The 20,639-nt window shown below is 41.2% G+C and overlaps 1 protein-coding gene across 2 annotated transcripts in view; it reads right to left on the bottom strand.

Moving 5' to 3' along the window:
* Nucleotides 1–11,574: 11,574 nt before the first annotated feature.
* The window catches only part of REPS2 (RALBP1 associated Eps domain containing 2), a 207,714-nt gene continuing 198,649 nt past the window's right edge, over nucleotides 11,575–20,639 (bottom strand). For both annotated transcript variants that reach the window (XM_058535505.1, XM_058535506.1), the window contains exon 18: nucleotides 11,575–14,346. In XM_058535505.1, the coding sequence (XP_058391488.1) occupies nucleotides 14,278–14,346 (69 nt within the window). In that variant the 3' untranslated portion in view covers nucleotides 11,575–14,277. The remainder of the gene's footprint in view (nucleotides 14,347–20,639) is intronic.

The raw sequence follows: 20,639 nt of genomic DNA, 5'->3' as shown, positions 1-20,639 counted from the left end.
CTCTTCCCATTCCCACCACTATATGCGTATACGCATGCACACACTTCACAGCATGTTCCTGGAGAAATGTTATGCACCTTAAAAATCACTCAGAAATCACAATGCCACAAATCCCTCAATGTAGTTCTACCTCAGCCTCCCCCACCCCATCTCCCAAGAAAATCACCTTGGGTGAAGTGGGAAGGAAGTAGGAAGGCAGCTTGCCTTTTCCTGCCCCTGCCCCGCACTGGAGCCATGAAGGAGATAGAAACCCTCTGGGATACTTAACCTCTGGTTGGGGGTCCCACATCAGCAGCCACATCCGCCATTCAGCAGGGGCCAAGGCAGGGTCTCCTTTGTATTCGCTAAGGCATTTTGTATGAAGAACTCAATTGATATCTGTTGATTTAAGGTTTGTGTCAGATATAATCCCAACTATGACTTATGTGATGCTGTACAGCTGACAAAATGCTTCCACACGCATCAGGTCATTTAATTGGGGCTACAGTTCCTCCAGGTGGGTCTTCTTGTCCCCATTTTATGATAGGAAGACCAGGAGAAGTTAGGAGGAGTGAATTTCACATATCACAGCCTGGAAGTGGCAGCTGGGCCTCCAGCCCAGGCCTCCATCCCTAGATATCTTGCTCTTTCTGTTTTCTGTTGTGGACATCTGGGGCCCAGCTGCCAGTACTTGGCCCTCAGGGTCCCCCTCTGAAGGACTTGGGAGTCTCCAGGGACACCTAAGTCCCACTCCCACAGTCCAGGCTGTCTGATGTTCCCTTTCCTAACCTCATTGTTATAGCATCTATCTGCAACTGTGCTAAGAAATGCTGCTTTCATGGCAGGCTAATAAACTGGAGAGTAAATAATAACCCTGTAGCACTGATGTAAATAAGAACAGAATCTCCTCTAGAAACCCACTAGAAGCACCCGTTGTACCTCTATGACCTTTTTTTATTTTTCAAAAGACAGTCTTTTATAAAAACCATGAATACTCATAGAGGCCAGAAAGGGCCTTTTATCTTTTGCCCTCCCCCTCATCTCTTCCTACCCCAACCCCAGTAAACTCCCAGTAGACATCACAATGTTGAAAGTTGAATAAGGACTTCTATATTAGTTTCCTATTGGTGTCATAACAAATCACTACAAATTTAGTGGTTTGAAACAAGATAAATTTATTATCTTACACTTCTGGAGGTCAGAAGTCTGGGTATAGCATGGCTGAACTCAGTCCTCTATTTCGAGTTCCTCGAAAACAAAATCAAGGTGTCAGCAGGGCTCTATTCCTTTCTGGAGGCTCTCGGGATGAATCTGATTCCATGCACATTCAAGTTGTTGGCAGAATTCATTTTTTTGTCACTTTAGGGCTGAGGTCCTTGTTTCCTTGTTAGCTGTCAGCTAGAAGCCTCTCTCAGCTCCTTATGGCTACCTGCATTCCTCATCACACTGCCCCCTCCACCTGCAAGTCCTTCTCATGCTTCCTCTTTTGCTTTTAAGGGATTATACAATCACACTGGGCCTGCTGGATAATCCAGGATAATCTCCCTATTTTAAAGTCAGCTGATTAGTAACTTTAATTATATCTGAAAAGTCCCCTTTGCCATGTAACATAATATAACCACAGGAGTAACACCAGAGGGCAAAGATCACGGGGGCCAAAATTCTGCTTACCACAATCCACCCTCTGTTGGCCCCCATGATTCCCATCCATTCCACATGCATCCATTCCTCATGGCCTCCAAGTCCATATTTCTAAGTCTCTTTATGGTTTTTAGGCTTTCTCTAAAGTGACTTAGGATTTCTCTATAATTGTCCTTAATCCTTCTGAGCCCTCACCAACAGTCTTTAATATCCATATTTCTACTAACAGCCTGTTCAAGGCAATCTAGGCTTTTTTCTATCATGCTGCCATGTCCTAGGTAAGTTACTTCACTTCTCAGGGTTAAAAATTTCCTCATCTGCATAACAATTCTAGTTTCAAATTTTAGGAGACAGAATACTCCACAGAATGATCTTAATCATCTTCTGAGTGGCTTTGGATTTCAGCCATTACCAGGCTCCACAAGAAGAATGTCATCAAACCGTCCAGTGGTCACATTTTGCCCAGTTCAAGGAAGTGGGGGGAGCAGTTTTGCCACATTGTTTGCCTGCCTTGAAATCAGCGGTAGGCTGGCAGTCTCTGAGATGATCTCTGAGACAGCGGCCCCTGTGTCTTCTACTTCCCAATACTGGACACAATGCCAAGGCCTGACAACAACCAACCAACAGTCCATTTTTAATTTAACAAACACATCTCTAGCGCTTACTAGGCACTGTTCTAAGCGCTTTATATTTATATTAACATATAGGCACTATTATTGGTAACTTGTGGATAGGAAGTGAGGCATAGAGAAGCAAGTAACTTGCCTAAGATTACCAGGGGGCCAGGATTTGAACCCAGGCAGGGAAACTCTAGATTTCATGCTTTTACCATGATGCTTTGCTGCCGGAGCGCCATCCTTCAGGCCACCTCTTCTTATTCATCCTAACGGTGGGGTTAGAAAAGGTGACAAGAGGCAATCATCCTCCCTAGGCCACCCCATTGCCTCCAACTGGACCATCAGAGAATTAAGGAAGAGCAGTGCTTGGGAGAAGAAGAAAAGGAGGAGACCAAAACCAGAGTTACGTAAGGAGGTAGCAAGTAAGGAAGCTGGGCATTAATGAGCTCAAAACGTTACAAGTTTAAGCTCTGTTTTCCATGTCTTCTGCCTCACTGCAGCTTGAAGCTGACTTCCAGGGATGCTGAGACATTCTAGAGTGAGAGAGCTGAGTGAAAAGGGGATCAGCTGTGATCTTCACAGGGCCCAGCAGGCTAAACACACAGTGGGGGCCAATTAAAAAACTTGATCAAAACATATTTTAAGATATTTTAATTATTGTGTCTATCAGAGAGGGGAAAGTGCTATTTAAAACCTAAATTCACTATAACAAGCCACTCTGCCATCTAAGGGAAAAATTCTTATTATTGAGAAATCTCTACAATGTTTCTTCCCCTTACAGAGGCTGGCAAGGAAAGAATGATAAACTACAGAAATGTTAAAGCTTCTGTCATTGTTCTATGGCTGCTAACAGTAACCTTGCAAACTGGCAATGCATGGGCCCGAGCCAGCTCACAGACATGTTTTGTTTGGCCTGCATAATGTTAGCCTGCATAGTGGTCCCCACCCCCTTTCACCCCCCTCAGTGCTTTAAATTGGAAATAGTTGCCAACATATTTTTAAAAATAGGCAAGAATCCTTTGACAGAGGTATTGCAAATAAGTTCTATTGCTCCACAGCTTGCCAAACCTCTTAGTTGTTAATTTTGATAAACAGAAGTTCTTAATTTTAATGAAATCCAATTTATCAATCTTTTCCTTTACAGTTAGTGCTTTATATGCTGTTTAAAAAAAATTTTTCATGAAATTCATGAAGATATTATCATATGCTTTCTTCTAGAAGCTTCATTGTTTTACCTTTCACATTTAGATCTATGATCCATATTGAATTAATTTTTGTGCACGCTACAGATCCAGGTTCATTTTTTTCCATGTGGATATGCAATTGCTCCAGCACCATTTATTGACAAGACTCTCTTTTCCCCACTGAATTATTATGGAGTCTTTATTGTAAATCAAGGGGTTATATATGTGTGGATGTGTTTTGGAGCTCTCTATTCTGTACCACCGACCTATTTGTCTAACATTTGCAACAATACCACACTCTTAATTACTGTGGCTTCATAATAAGTCTTGAAATCTAGCAATGTAAGTCCTCCAACTTTGTTCTTCTTCAAGATTATCCATCTTGACTATTCATTAGGATGAACACTTAAAATTGGTGCCTGTATGTATGTATGGTATGCCTCAATAAAAAAGTAAATACACAAAAGGGCCTTTCTTGGGGGTACGAGAGACGAGATATTGAGCCTCTCTCAAGGATTCAGAAATCTAGCAACACAGAAGCGTCTATAGCAAGAATCTAGAGCTGCCTTTATAGACAAGGTATGCAAGTTCCAATATGTCATAGTCCCCACCCATTGTTCCCCACCACTGAGGTGCCACTTCTCATCTTACTCCTGGCTTGCCTCACTCATTTACAGCGAGGCTTGGACCCTGGAGGTATTTGAAGTAAGGGACTAATTCAGCAGAGCCTGTTGATGTAGCTCTGATCCTGTGAAAGGGTGTCCCTGGTAGTGGTGGTGAGAAGGCTCCATTGCTCTGGATAATGGAGGGAAATGGAGGGAAGCCCAAGGGGCTCCTCTAAAGCAGGTTTCTCTGTCTTGGCACTATTGACATCTGGGGCTGTCCTGTGCTCTGTAGGATGCTTAGCAGCACCCCTGGCCTCTACCCGCTAGATGCTCCCTCAAGTTGTGACAATCCAAAAATGTTTCTAGACATTGCCAAATGTTCCCTGGGGGGCAGGGGCAGAATTTCACCCATTTGAGAACTACTGGCCTAGACCCAGACTAGAAACAGGAAGGGTAGAAGAGAGATCTATAGTGGGAGTATGAGCATTGGGTTAGAAATACCAGCAGGATCCCCACAGTTGCCACCTGCCCACCTTCCCTCAACCAGCAGAAGCAAAACAATAGATCTATAAAGAGAGAAAGGAAGAACACTTTGAGAAAGAGTGGACTGTGCAGCATGGAGCTGTAAACAGGACAGCTGAATCACAAACTCCAAGGGGCATCTTTGCATAGAATATAATGTGAACAATGTCCCCTTGAGTTGTGCGATGTGGTGGCCCTGGATATAAACTACTTACAAGCTCCTATCTCCCTAAATATTCTATAAATTATGCCCCTTTCCCATTCCACCCCATTCTCCATACACATACACACGAATGCCTTGTGTAAATGATGTTTAGGGGGGAAATAGATGGTCCATCTATCAAATTAATTCCCAGGAAGCATACCAGAGCCAGAAGTGACCAGGATAAAAACACCAGTTCCTCCACCATTACCTCTGCCTCTCAGAGTCTCCAGAAAGACTGAGATGAAGGCTCTCACCACACATGGGTTGAGGTTCAAGCCAATTTCATCTGCATTTCAAAGGTCTTGCATCCCAATTCTCTGTATCTGCATTTAATTTGCTTTGCTTTCCTTTATTTCATTCCTCAAACATTATCTTTCTTTCCCCTTGGCTTTCCTTCAGCCTCGTAGCTTTGGTTAAGTCTAATACAGGGGTGGAGGCATGTGCTCTGTTCCTCAGTGGTGTACCAAGGATGGGAGTGGTCCTTCTCAGGTACAAGAATAAAGGGTGCATTCTCTGCAGAAAATTAAAAAACAAGAATAAAATTGACTAAAAGTCAGTTTGCTTTTATCATCACCATGCACCAGCAATTCTGAAATTGTTTAGACATTGGTCAATGATAAAATGTTCCTCCTCCTAAAAAATATTCTATTGGTCTATGTTCTAAACAATTTCTGTGGCTATTATTGTTTTAAATATACATAAGCATAAGCAACATCAGCAGAAGACACATATATACATGTAATATTTCTGTCTTCTGCTGATGTTGCTTTTGCTTAGGATGTTAGAGGATACTCACAGGTGAATCTTGAAAATTTTACACAGTTTCTGTGCCAAATCCTTTTTTTTTTTGCCAAATCTGTTAAGAGGATTTCAAGGCAAATAAAAGAAGGTATATCTGGGTTACAATCTTATACTCAAAGATAAAGATCCTTTTTATTCTATGTTTTAAAGAAAAATGCAAAGAGGGGGAAACCACTGAGATACCTTCAAATACTAATGTTCATACTTCCAGAACACCTCATATTTCAAAAACAATAAGGCAGGACTCTTTGAAGTTGGAGTGTGCCATGGAGATGCTACACTTGGAGCATTTTCTCCCCAAGGCTCAGGGATTTTTCAGAATTGTTAAATAACTTCGAGAACTCTTGTTCAAAAGGAATCGGATATTTCAGCTTCATTTCCAAACTCTTCATTTCTGCACTTGGATAAGCCTTCTTGCCAAAAAAAAAAAAAAGAGCCCTGCACCCCTCGCTCATCTCGGGGCCCCTGATATCTCCCCCAAAAAGAAAGAATTAAGGATGGAAAAAGTCTCATGTCATCCAATAGGACTCCTGCCCACCAGGGTTTAGTCCCTTGTGTTCTGGGCTTTGGTCCTTTGTCCAAACATACACCAGAAGATGTGTAACAAATCAAACTAACAGGCTTGGTTCATGTCAGAAATGCTAGTTTACAATCTTCCAGTGAACCATTTCCTTTCTTGGGGGTAGAAAAAAATTGGGAGAACACAAATCACTACTTGAATATTAGTGAAGTGACTTCATGCATTTGTGCTTAAATCTTGAAGGGGGCTGTAATCTCAGGGTGCTTTATGCCTTCTCATGACATGCAAAGCCTTCCCATCAGGCGTTGTGCTCAACTCTTGCCACTTCCTCCCCTTCACACTCCACATCCACCCATTCCATCCAGAAAAGAATCTTCTGCAGTTCCCAGAACACACCATGCTCTTATCCTGCCTTGCCTTAGCTCACACTGCTCCCTCTGCCTGGAACATCCTCTCCTTCTTAGTTAATCCCTATCCCTCTTTTAAGACTCTTCGTGAAGACTTTCTGGATCCGCACAGTCTGAGTGAGATGCCCCTCCTGTGTGTTTTCAGAGGAACCTGGCCTTGTGTCTACTGGTGGACTGTGCTCACCACAACTTTTTCCTCCTGAGCTCATAGCTAGACTACATTTCCCAGTCTCCCTTGTGGTTAACTGTTATCATATGGCTGAGTTCCGGGAAATGAAATATGCATAGAAGTGATGTGTGTCACTTCTGTGAAGAGAAGTTGTATCCTCTCTGCAGTCCCTCTTTTCTTTACACACTGGCTAAAAGGGAGAAAACTCTCTAGCCCTAGAGGAAGATGGAGGCAAATATGGAAGGAGTCTGGGTTCCTGCATAACCTCAAAGAAAATGGCACAACTATGAACATCCACTCTGGACTTTAAGGTGAGAAATAAACTTTCATTGTGTCAAGCCACTGAACTCTTGGGGTTCTTTGTAATAGCAGTCAGCCTACTCTGACCAATACATCATAGTACCTATCCCACACTGCACTGCAATTCATTTGTAGGTCTCTGTGAGCTCCTTGAGGGAAGGGATTCTGTCTTGTAGGTCTCATCTCTAGCTCCCAACAGAGTGCTTAATACACTGTAGGGGCACAGTAAATATCTGTGGAAGGAAGATCAGGAGAGAGAAGAAACTCATGAATGGACACAGTTGCATAGCAGAAAGTCTGCCCTGAGAACATTTTTATCCTTGGCTCTGAATTAGCTGAGACCCTAGGTGAGTCCGTTTTGCCTCTCTGCACCGCAGTCTCCTTGACTGTAAAATGATGTTAGTGAGATCAGTTCTACTTTAGTGAGCACTGCTATCACCTGGAGGGCTTGTTAACACACAGATTGCAGGGCCCACTCCCAGAGTTCCTGATTCAATTGGTCTGGGATGGGTCCCAAGAATTTGCATTTCTAATAAGTTCCCTGATGATGCTGATGATGCTGGTCTGGGGGCCACACTTTGGGAACGACTTGCCTATTTGATCTCAGGTCTCTTTTATCTCTAAAGTATGTGACCCAGTGATCCTCACCAATGTTTGGGAAAGGTCAGGGCCTGGTGATCTCCAGTGTCCAAGCTTGTGAGCCAAATCAGGGATCATTTTTCCAGAGTTAGTTTGGCATTTGGAACTACTAGATTGGAAATATCCTATGTGTAACCCACCATTTGCACCCACAATACAGGATAAAACCTCCACCTGATAGGAGACTGGTGCCTCCTAAAATTATTCAAATTTTAAAGGTAAGAAACTGCAACTTCGGTGCCAGAGTACTTGGTTGGGATTTCAAGCCAACTCTTCCTGATCCCTCCCCTTCACCCCCATTCCAGCTAAGGACGTTATGATGGGAACATTTTTGAACAAAAAGAAGACTGACAAGATGAAGCAAATAACTGGACTCCACATTAAGCCAGGTTTTCAAATCAGTGGATCTTTAAAATGCACTGTGAGTTAGCCATGATATCCCATGATTGCCCAGTGTTTACTGTGTGCAGATATTTAAGGACCTAGCTCAGATCACCAGGAGGTGAAAATAACCAAATCTCAGACTTCGATTTAATTGGGAAGACCTCCAACGCCTTTTCACGTCACTTGCGTTAAATGCACGAGACCAAATGTGGACCTCGATATATTGACACCAAGACTCCATAAAAGCCACACTTAGTTATCATACATTTATTTTTAACATAGCACCCCAGTTTCACAACCTGTACATTTTCCAAAGTTGGCGATTCTTAACCTACTACGTTCTTCACAGACCTTCCAACAAGTGTGAAAAAGAGGCAGTAAGGTTAGCTTGAGTCTACAAGTCACAATCCAAATATAGGATGCCCTATATTTATTTATGTCTAAGATCAATATACATAATGCTCCCAATGCTTAGCAAATGAATGAGACTCTGGCTGAGTAAAATATTAACACACTTGTTAGCATATCATCAAGAAAAGACAGAAGGCATCAAATATATACTTTGCTGTTACTCGTTTTACTGTTTAATGTACCTGTAGTGAAAAAATATACAATTTTACTTTCAATGTTAAAATAGACCATCAGCTCATGGTCTCTCCTGGCCCACTGCTATGAAGACTAAAATGGCTCTTCCTGCCTCTGGCTCACTTGAACATCGTATTTGTGCTGAAGACAAAAAGAAGGGCAGTGCTAAAGAAAAGAGCATACCCAGTTCCCAAGGTGGGTACAGCTGAAGCCCTCACACAAGTTGCCTTAAAACAAAACAAAAACAACACAACTCAGTTGATCCAATCGCCATACAATGGGGTTATTGCATCAACTGTTTTATTCCCAGGGCAGAGCTCCCCGAAGGAGCCTTAGGATACAGTGCTGTCATCTAACAGAGTACTTTAGGACGGAACTGGTACCTGAAGATTTCCCTACTGTAGCCCTCGAATTCGAATTCGAGCCCTCTTAAAAGTCCAGTGTCCTCTGGTCTTCAGAGTCATAAACCCACTTTCTCCAACCTCCCACAGCCATGAACTTAGCTTAGAGCAAGACAGGAGAATTCACAAAACACAAAAAAATGAACATTCCCCAACTGGAGAGCAGAGCAAGGCTTCTGTAATTAGAACAAGTCCTCTCAATTGAAACCCTGCAATGCCTTTTAGAAAAGGTTCCTTTATCATCAAGTGTATTAGCAAATGTAGAAAATAAGTATACAAGCCTAAAAGCAACTGTGTACCTGGGATGTCTTCCTCACACTGGCTATTTCAGGGAACGCTTGTAAGGCAACCTCTGAAAGCCTATTTTTGGGAAGGGAAGCACCTCTTAGAATCTGCTTGCATTGTTTTTAAAGTCCGGCCCTCCGTGTCTGCTGTGCTTACCACTGCTCTTGGGAGGGTCACGTAACTAGATGCATTTCTCATTGCAAATAAGCAAAGCAGGGTGGCTCACGGAGTAAGATTCACATTTCAAATTGCCATCAATGACTGATCTGTTGGCATTGGTGGGCACTCTCCCTTAGCCTGTGCCCAAGGAGAAGCAAGATATGCCACCTCAGGACTCCAAAAACCCAAATCCCCACTTCTTAGTAGGAAGTTGAACCACACTGAGTCATGATACAAAAAAACCATAACAAAACACCCATAACTAAAGTGCAAATTCAAGTGATCCTTTGAAATCAGAGTTAAAAGAGTATACTTGAAACAGAGTAAACCAGTTTGAAAGAGAAACCAAGTTACCAGTGTTCTATTTAACTAGAGGAGAAAAAGACCTCTCAGCTGATAGTTCATTTTGTTCACATTCATAATGTTCAAACCACAACCTACTGAGTTGTACTTGTCAATACTATGGGAAGATCTGGTTGCTATGATATTTGAATTCTTTTTTTTTTTTTTTACATTTTTAAAATCCCATTCCCTTGGTGATATCTAGTCAGGAGGTGTGATTCTAGTTTGTGTTGAACAAATGTTTTTAGCTCTAAGGTGCTATACTGTAATTGAGATCTTTCCAGCTACTGCTTAGAAGAGGACATTTGCAAATGCCTGTTTTAATCACAAGAAACACATCCATTCCAGATTATTTTCTTATTGATTTTCTGAGTATACATCTATTATTACCATGGTTGTGAGATCATTTAAGAAATAGAAAAATATCATTTAGAAACAGACTATAGAATCAAGACACATATGAAGAGAAGAATGCTTTATGATAGTTCAAACATTGGTAGGAAATCAAAGGAAAATTCATGTTTTTGATTACTCACCCTCAAATATGCTGAAGTTGAACATTTGTAACCCAAGTAACCAAAGATGTATTGAAGAAAACTATAATTTACTACATACTGAGTTCATTTCAATCACAGTAGTCTATTTTAAAAACAAACTCCCATAAGGAATACAGGAATGGAATCCATTCAAAGCAACAGCTGTCAAAAGTTCTGCCAAGAAACTCAGAGTAATTTATTGCATCATGAAAGGTGAGGTGTTCAGAAGAACAAATAGTTCAATCATACTCTTTCCCTTCAGACTTTATTTTTTGCTTCAATCCAAGAGAAATATCTAGATCCAAAACTCATTAAAACATGTTTTCATATTTTAAGACTAAGTAAATAAAATTCAACATAGTAAATAGAAGAAACCCTTCTAATCTATTTTTAGTATTGCTAGAGGCTAGAAGACTTAACTTAGAATCCATACAATCAGGCTGGCATCATAACTCTTCCACTAGCTATCTCTTTCTATGGATTCTTGGGCAAGGAACTGCGGTTTCTTAGGGCCTTGGTTTCTCCACAAGCAAACTGCAGGAGATGGGTACAGGTCCTCTCAGCTCTGACATCCTATTCTCCAATAATATTAAAATGGGCATAACTTCCAGTTAAGCTGCCTCCTCTCCCAATCAGGCCCAAAGCACTTTTCTAATATTTATAAAGCAGTTTGATCCTTAATTAAGGCAAATATCTGCCTTGATTACAAAACGCACCTCCATTCCAGATATCTACCTTTTGGTTTGGCTTCATGTCTGCTGGATAGGGAGGTGGCAAAAGCAATATACCACATTCAAGAGACACTGAGGTACCCAATAAGCCTGCTATCAATTCCTACTGCGCTTTCATCCTTGGGGCTACAGAACCCCTATGGAGGAAGACCACTTAACAACAACGTTATCAAGCCCCCATGGATGGGGGCAACATCGACCTTCTGTCCAAGAATTCTCCCCAACAAGCAGGTCTAATTTTGGAGTAGTTTTACAGAAGAGGTATAATGGTGATTTCAATAACCCAGCCTTCCTATAAATCACATTAAAGGCTCACAGAAACATTATCAAGAATTATAATCCTAAATTAAAAGTGCACATCCCTGGGGCCGGCCTGGTGGCGCAAGCGGTTAAGTGCGTGCGCTCCACTGTGGCGGCCAGGGGTTTGCCGGTTTGGAACCCCGGGCTCGCACCGACGCACTGCTTGTCAGGCCATGCTGTGGCGGCATCCCATATAAAGTGGAGGAAGATAGGCACGGATGTTAGCCCAGGGCCAGGCTTCCTCAGCAAAAATAGAGGAGGATTGGCAGATGTTAGCACAGGGCTAATCTCCGTGCACATCCTAAGAAAACAGAAATAGAGCATGAGCAGTTAGGTAATAATAATGAGAAGTGTGTATGTATGTATATATGTGTGTGTGTGTGAGTGTATTTAGTTGTTTTCTAAAAATCCACTTCTAAGCAACTAATAAACTGTGGTCACTATTAAGTCCAGTCAAGAAGGGTGGGTATAGAGATTATTGGTGTGTACTTTAACGCAACGCCTATCTTAAAACATTGGTGAGGGCCGGCCCCGTGGCTTAGCGGATAAGTGCGCGCGCTCCGCTACTGGTGGCCCGGGTTCGGATCCCGGGCGCGCACTGACGCACCGCTTCTCCGGCCATGCTGAAGCCGCGTCCCACACACAGCAACTAGAAGGATGTGCAACTATGACATACAACTATCTACTGGGGCTTTGGGGAAAAAAAAAAGGAGGAAGATTGGCAATAGATGTTAGCTCAGAGCCGGTCTTCCTCAGCAAAAAGAGGAGGATTAGCACCGGTGTTAGCTCAGGGCTGATCTTCCTCACAAAAAGAAAAACAAAACATTGGTGAGACTATGCACCTCATGGGGCTTTGATTGTCCAATGCAAGTTTTTTCCTTTAATGAAAACCAAGCCAACTAAACGAAACTCAAACCTCCTAATTTGGCTCACTCTGGCATTGGCTTGATGGGGGAAAAATCATGTCAATATTTTTAAAATGCATAATATAGACTAACATTCCTTAGTTTGTATGTCTGCTTAATGGATATGAAGTGCTATCTCGAGTGAGTGCATATGGACTGGAAGATTATGAGATAAAGTGCATATGCCAGTCTTTCCTGGATCGAATGTAACAAAAGGCAAACATGCTGTGAAATGTCTGCAACAAGGACACTGTTGATAAAATTTGTTGCAGCCCCCAGAGCTCAGAACATGGGAAAACAGGTTACCTAAAAAATCTGCACTGACCCATTCGTAATCTTAGGAAGGGTTTAAACTGACTCCAAACCCTTCCCATGGGGACAAAAACAAGGCAGCCAAAAGGGAAGGAAAAGGACAATAGAGAAATAGTTCAAGTTTTGTGATTTCCAAAATCAAATCAATTCAAAATCCTTTAATATGTATAGAATAGAATCAACTATTTGTTTTTCTTTGGAAAAACATCCTCTGTTTGAGCCTTTCTCTTCTGCCATTAAGCTACTGATAAAGCTTGCCAATGGAATAAGGAAGCATTAAATAAACGCCTATTTTTTCTAAAAGCCGTCAACTCTACTGAAATCAAAGGCTTAATCCCACATACTGCAAACCTATCCTAAACCACTTCAAAAAGGACCTTAGGCACACCCAGCCCCTCTGTCCTAAGAATGGGTAAATTAGTAAAATGCACAAGAGACAGCATTTCCCGCCATCAGTCTCTCGAAGTGATGTTAAAGCTGGTGTGCCCTGATCCCTGTGAGGGTCAGGCAATGCCCACTTTCAACTTGAGCTTTCAGGAGAAGCAGTTGCTATCTAAATTTCTATAGGATAATAGCTTCTGTAATTTGAGTTTACTATTTAACATGACTTAACACTGGAGTCAGTTGGGCTCCTCTGGACTGTACATAAACCAATCACTACCCAAGGGTACACTTTACAGAGAACAAAATAGTCGTATATCTAGTGTGAGGATCAGCTTGCTTTCATTATTTCTTCATACCCAATACACTCATAATCCAGGTTAAAATAACAAAGACAAAAATAACTACGAGAGATTGTTGGATTGCTAGTAACAACCATTTCCCCTTCTTCCTCTGTTTCAATGCCTGGGTTCAACAACAAATATTTACCAGTCCAAACAGTCTCATCAGCCTTTCATATCTGATGAGTGGTTTCCAAATTCATGCATTTACAGATATGTTATCCCATGCAGGGTAAGAGTAGAGATCTGGCAACTATTTATTTAATTTGATTGGGTGAGGCAGTTAAAGCAGATTTCTCTTGCCCAAAAATTTACATGAAAGGAATGAGTTATCTAGGTTGATGGTCTAGATGGGCCAAGTTAAATATATCATTGACAAAACTTTCACTCTATGGAGGAGTAAAGACCCAATAAGTCTTTGCCATTCAATAGAAAACAACAGTCATGTATTACTTATAGCTAGATATAACATCAAAATGGCACTAGAGAAGCAATTTTTGGCATATAGTGGTGGAGGGCACAGTGCCAGTCTAAATCTGATGCTTTTGCTTTTAGTTTTTATTCTCATCATGCCAAAGACTATCCAGTTGGAATCTCAATTATTCAGGAAACCAACCTACTGTAAGTGATATACATACAAAAATAAAACAAGCATCCTGAAGGTACTGAGTTATAAGGTTTTGTACAAATCATAAATTCTTTAAATAAATAATTCTCTAAATTGTTTTTATTTGCTAGAAGACTGGCTTTTGGTAAGGAGCAACATCTAACACCTTGATGAAGTACTTAAGAATGGGAGATAAATTCCACTGATAATTACAATTTCAAGTGTGATAATCAGTTGTATTTTTTCTACCACAGTAAAACGTACAAGCGAAGTACAAGAGAAAAGGTGATATGGATTATATTCCACTGCTCACAGCTCTTGACACAGTCTCAGACATCTATGACAAGTAGTTGGGTTGAAACATTCAAAGGAAAGACCTTGGCAGAAAAGGTCACCCACTGTTACTTGAATCTTGGGAGTCACAACACAGTGACTGGACGAAGTTGTTCCAATTGGTTTTCCAATGCAATCCGTTCTTGATGAACCTCCTGAGTTGTACAAAACAGAGAGAAGAAAAACAAAAAAGCAAAGTGGTCATTTCCTGGGTTCATCCCTACTTCATTAGATAGGAAAAAGAAATTTACAACTGGACCCACAAATACTTAAGCGCCATATGACTCAAGGACAAGTGGACTCTGGAAGGCATCATATTTAAAGCTGGTGACGAGACAAAGCAGGCTTCACAATCTGTAACCTCTCAACTCCTTTCTGAAGATGATGAAATGAAACTGACTGACCTCCCCATCCCTGCCTTAATCTCACTCTCAGTTTTCACAGGATCAGTGGCCAGCAGAGAATACGTTTAAAATTAAAAGACTGATTGGGAGGGAGCAGAAAAGCAAAAGCAGACTCCTAATACTGAGAGGTGAGCCATCTGGGCTAAATTTCTAGTTGCAATCTCTCATTTCTAATCCAGCACCATACTCAGTGAGGTCTGAGGGAGAAAGTGTACCGGTCATCCCTCCACCAAAGTCGCATCGAGGCTCCTGCACAAAATATGGCTTAAGGTGTGACTTCTTGGCTAAACGCAGAAAAGAGGATCAGCAATCTGCTATTTGGGACTTCAAATTTGCAGCCCTAAAACAGATTTATTGGTATGGAGAAAGGGGGGACACATAAAGGCATTCTTAAGTAGAATCAGTCAAGGTGGGAAAAAATTCTGCATAAAGGCTCAATTCTGAGATGTCCCAGAAGAGCGAACATGCTAATAGTCAGCGTAGAACTCAATAAGCAGATATTCACCCATCCTCACTACCCACCCATCCAACAGTCTTTGAGTATCTATCTACTATGAGCCAGATTCTGCTCTAGGTGTGATGGTACCAGCAAAGAACAGACAGATCAGACCAATGCCCTCAGAGGGTTTATACTCAAATGGCTAGAGAAAGACAAAGTTAAAGAACAAGATACTTTCAGAAGGAAATCAATAAGACGATGCAATAGAGAGTAATGGGGAATCTGGGAGAAAGGTGCAGAGGGTGGTCAGGGAAGCCTTCTCAGAGGTGATGCTATTTGAGCAGAGACTTAAGTGAAGTGAGGGGTGAGCCATGTGACGATATGGGGGAAGGATATTCAGGGAGACAAAATGGCAACTGCAAAGGGCCCAAAGGAGGAAATGAGCTTGGTGTGTTTGATGAACAAAAAGGCGTATGTGACCAGAGCAGAGGGAGCAAGGAAGACATTGGCAGGAGTTGAAGTCAGAGTTACACGGGGACCTTGGGGACAGAGGGAGTATAGACGCCATTCAAAGTGCAGGGGAACAGCACTGAGGGCTTTGAATCAGGGAAGGCACATGGCCTAATTCAGAATTCAAAATTTTCACTCTGGCTACTGTGTAGACAGTGGATTGTAGCAGGGCAAGAGTGCAAGCAGGGAGCAGTTGGGAGGTTACTGCATAGACCCAGGTGAGAAATAAAAATGGCTTAGATCAGGGTAGCAGCCATAATAGACAGAAGTGGATGGATTCTGGATATATTTTGAATCTAGAACTGATAGGACTTGCTGATGAAGTTGATGTAGGAAAAAAGGAAGGGGATTTTGGACTGAGCAAGTGGGTGGCTGGTATTGAGTATAAGAAGACTGGACGAGAAATAGGCATTTCAAGGAGAGGGTTGGGAACTGAGCATCTGAGATGTGTATTTGATATATTAGGAGAAAAAGTTGAGTAAGCAGTTGTAAATGCATGTCGAGAGCTCCAGGGGAAAGAGAAGTAGGGCTTCAGAAATAAATTTATGATCACCAGGCTATAGATGGTCTCCAAAGCCATGGGACTGTATAACATGGTCTAGCAAAAGAATATAGATAGAGGTTGCAAGTAAAGATGGAACTCAACATACGTACCATACTCATTCCCTACCAGAACTCCACTAAAACAATAAAAAAAAATTTTTAAGTTATAGACACACAAGTACAGGGAAAACAAAAGGGAAGAGGTGATAGCAATAAAATTTGTAACCTGGAAAGCAAACTGATGAATAGTAAATGACTTAGCAAATCCAAGAAAAATAAATGTAGGGATTCTACCAGTTGCTGAGTAGGTCTCTTCCAACTATGCATTACGGAACTGAGGAAATAACCACAGGGTGGATTCTCACACTAGACCCACTGTGAGATGGACATGAGCTACAACTCCACTGATCCCCTGACCTCCATAAGCTCCTACTCTGACTGGTGGATCACAGTGACGTTTTGAGTTTCCTGAAATTAGTGTCAGTTCAGAGCCAGTGGCTAGTAATCCCCCCCAAATCTGATTAGTTCCCTTTCCCCACTGCACAGACCCTGGTAAATGGCCACAGGTCCCTTTGGAAAAGGCTTGGAGAAAGATTAACAGTATAAATTTTTGGCTGCATAATGGGGTCTTTTTGTAAGGTGACCCCGATGCCCCTTTATTGAAGGGGCTCTGCATCTATAAACTGACTTAGTGTGGGAACTGATTGAGAGGCCATGACTAGAGCTCTGTTTTGATGATTCTTCAGACTTCTGTTCACTAGACCTAGAACTTTTTCACTCATACAGATCAAGTAAAGAAAACTGAATCGCAAGCTAAGCATAGGGATAAAACAAGAAGCCATCTGATTTTACATGGAAGAATCCCTGAAAGACTCAAATTGGCAGCACCAGATACCTATGAAAGTGGGAGTGAAAGAGGGGAGGGGATTGGCTAAAATAAGTGTTGGTTGAAAATCTGCTTCAGAAGCAATTAGATCCCCAGATCCTTCCTGTCACCAGGGTGGAACACTAAAGATTTATTCCCTGAAAAGGTAAAACAGAAGGCCTCTCAATTGGCAATACCCAGACACAGTTAAGGACAAGATACTGGACTGGAAATAGGGGGATTAAATTAGCATCTTGGGTGCTGAGACCCACAGCCCTCTCCCTCCACTGAACCAAGTCTTTCCCTCATGCAGGAGACAAAAAGAGTCCCCTCCCTGGGGACTTCAACCAGACCAAGAGGAAAGAGCCAATGATACAGCCTTCGGGGCTTCCCCAACTATACAGCCCAGCCAGACTGCTGAAGAGTGAAGCTCAAAGTTGACAAGCCCCACAACATGCTATGAACTTCCAATTAGTGTTCTCATCCTCCTCTTAAACATAAGCAAAGGACCAATAAATATTGAAGGAAAGCATCTAATGAGAAATATATACAACAAAATAAAAAAGCAAGTATTCAGGAAGAAGAAAAACACTACCATCAAGAGAAGATATTACAACAATGAAACAAGAATAGGATACCATCAAAAGAAAACAGAGAACAAAAAATAAACTCGTGGTTATTAAACTATAGGAGATTTAGAATTTAGAATTAAGTCTCTAGAAATAGACAAAAAGATGAAAATAAAGAAGAGAAGGAAAGAAGAGGAAAGAAAGAAAATGAGAAAATATGAGAAAATTAGAGAACTAAGCTAAGAGGTCCAATGTCTGAAAAATATCAGCAAGGGAGAACAAGGAAAATGGGGCAGGGGGAATAATTAACAACAACAAAAATCAAGAAAACTCACAGAACTGAAGAACATGGGTTTCCAAATCAAAAGGATTTACCAAGTATAAAGAACAATGGATGCGGGCTGGCCCGTGGCTTAGCGGTTAAGTGTGCGCACTCTGCTACTGGCGGCCCGGGTTCGGTTCCTGCGGCACACCGACGCACCGCTTCTCCGGCCATGCTGAGGCCGCGTCCCACATACAGCAACTAGAAGGAGGTGCAACTATGATATACAACTATTTACTGGGGCTTTGGGGAAAAAAAAGGCGGAGGATTGGCAATAGATGTTAGCTCAGAGCTGGTCTTCCTCAGCAAAAAGAGGAGGATTAGCACGGATGTTAGCTCAGGGCTGATCTTCCTCACAAAAAAATAAAAATAAACATAAAAAAGAACAATGGATGAAACTGACCGACACCAAAGCAGAGAGAGAGGACAGAAAAATCAAAACCAAACAAAATACAGAATAAAAACAAGGTCACATACAAAGATTCATAAAATAGAATGAAGTCTGACTTTTAAAAAGTAATTCTATTTTTTATTATCATATGGTAAAACTGACTACTTTTTTCTTTTAGTGAGCAGTTCTATAAATTTTAACACACGTATAGATTTCTGTAACTACCACCACAAAGAGGGTACATTACAGTTCCAACAACCAAAATGCTCCCTGGTACTACTCATTATATAAACCCTCACCTCATGCATAACCCCTGACAACCACCAGCCTGTTTTCCAGCACTATAGTTTTGCCTTTTCAAGAATGTCAAATAAAAGGAATCATGCAGTTCACAACCTTTTGACACCAGCTTGTCTCACTCAGCATAATGTCTTTTTTTATAATTTTATTTTATTTATTTTTCCCCCAAAGCCCCAGTAGATAGTTGTATGTCATGGCTGCACATCCTCCTAGTTGCTGTATGTGGGACGTGGCCTCAGCATGGCCGGAGAAGCGGTGCGTCGGTGCGCACCGGGATCCGAACCCGGGCCGCCAGCAGCGGAGCACACGCACTTAACCGCTAAGCCATGGGGCCAGCCCCATAATGTCTTTGAGGTTCATCCAAGTTGTTGTGCATATCATTCTTTTTTACTACTGAGTACTATTCCATTGTGTGAATGTACCACAGTTTATCCATTCACCCTTTAAAGAACATCTGGATTGTTTTCCAGTTTGGGATATCACTGCTGGGTCACATGGTGGGTATATGTATAAATTCATAAGCAACTGCCAGTTTTTCAGAGTGGGGTACCATTTTGCATTCCCACCACCAATGTATGAGTGTTCTGGTTGCCAGCTGGTGTTGTCACTATTTTCCGTTTTAGCAATTCTAATATGTGTGTAGTGGCATGTGATCATGGTTTTAATTTGCATTTCCCTAATGGCTAATGATGTTGGTATCTTCTCACATGTTTGTCATCCTTATAGCCCCTTTGGTGAAGTATCTGTTCAAGTCCTTTGCCCATTTTTAAGTCAAATTGTTTGAGTTTTGAGAATTCTTATTATTGAGTTTTGAGAGTTCTTTATATAATCTGGATACAAGTCCTCTGTCAAATATGTGGGCTGCAAATATTTTCTCCCAGTGTGTAGCTTGTCTCTTAATTCTCTTGACAGTGTTTTAGGCAGAGCAAAAGTTTTTAATTTTGATGAATTCCAATTTATTGATTTTTTTTCTGTTATAGATTGTGCTTTTCGTGTCATTTCTAACCCCAGGTCATGAAAATTTTTTCCTAGGTTTTCTTCTAAAAGTTTTACACCTTTATGTTTTACATTTGCATCTATGAACCATTTCAAGTTAATCTTTTTATATAAGGTGTGTGGTAAGGTGTGAGGTGACCAAGGTTCATTTTTTTGCATATGGATAACCAATTATTACAAACCAATTTGTTGAAAAGACTATCCTTTCTCAATGAATTGATTTTGGACCTTTGTCAAAGGTCGAATGGCTCTATTCATGTGGTCTACTTCAGGACTCTCTATTCTGCGCCAATTATCTATGCATCAATCCCTCCACCAATATCATACTGTCTTGATTACTAAAGCTTGATACTAAAGTGATTCTTCCAACTTTGTTCTTCGTTTTCAAATTTGTTTTAGCTATCCCAGTTCCTTGGCCCTTACATATAAATTATCAAATTAGCTGGTCTATATCTACAAATAATCCTGCACGGATTTTGATTGTTATTGCAATGAATCTATAGATCACTTTGGAGAAAAATGACATCACTGCGATGTTGAGTCTTCCAATACATGAACAGCATATGTCTCTCCATTTATTTAGATCTTCTTGGATTTCTCTTAGCAGCTCTTTGTAGTCTCAGTTCAGTATAGATCCTGTGTGTTCTGATGAATGTATATCTAAGTATTTCATTTGGAGGAGGAAGCAAGCTATTATGAATTGTATTGTTTTTCAAATTTCCATTACCAATTGTTCATTGCTTGTACATAGGAATATGACTGTTTTTGTGTGTTGACCTTCTATTCTGCAACCTGCCTAAACTCAGAACATAAAATTTTAAAAAATAATGCAATTTGCAATAGTGTCACAAAAAGAAACTGGGACTAAATTTAACAAAAGACATGTAATACTTGCACACTGAGAACTACAGAGGAATTTTACAAGATCTAAATAATTGAAGAGATGTACTCCGCTCACAGATTGGCAGACTCAACATTGTTTAGATGCCAATTCTCCTTAAACAGATCTATAGATTGTCTTGACATGAGTACAGCCATGTTTGGCCGCTCCATTGACCTACAGCCACCAGCACACAAAGAAATATAAAGCTGCTTTCTGTGTGCCAGGA

The sequence above is a fragment of the Diceros bicornis genome, chromosome X, assembly GCF_020826845.1.
Source record: "Diceros bicornis minor isolate mBicDic1 chromosome X, mDicBic1.mat.cur, whole genome shotgun sequence".
In the NCBI taxonomy this organism is placed as follows: Eukaryota; Metazoa; Chordata; class Mammalia; order Perissodactyla; family Rhinocerotidae; genus Diceros; species Diceros bicornis.
This window is presented reverse-complemented; position numbering and strand designations above follow the sequence as displayed.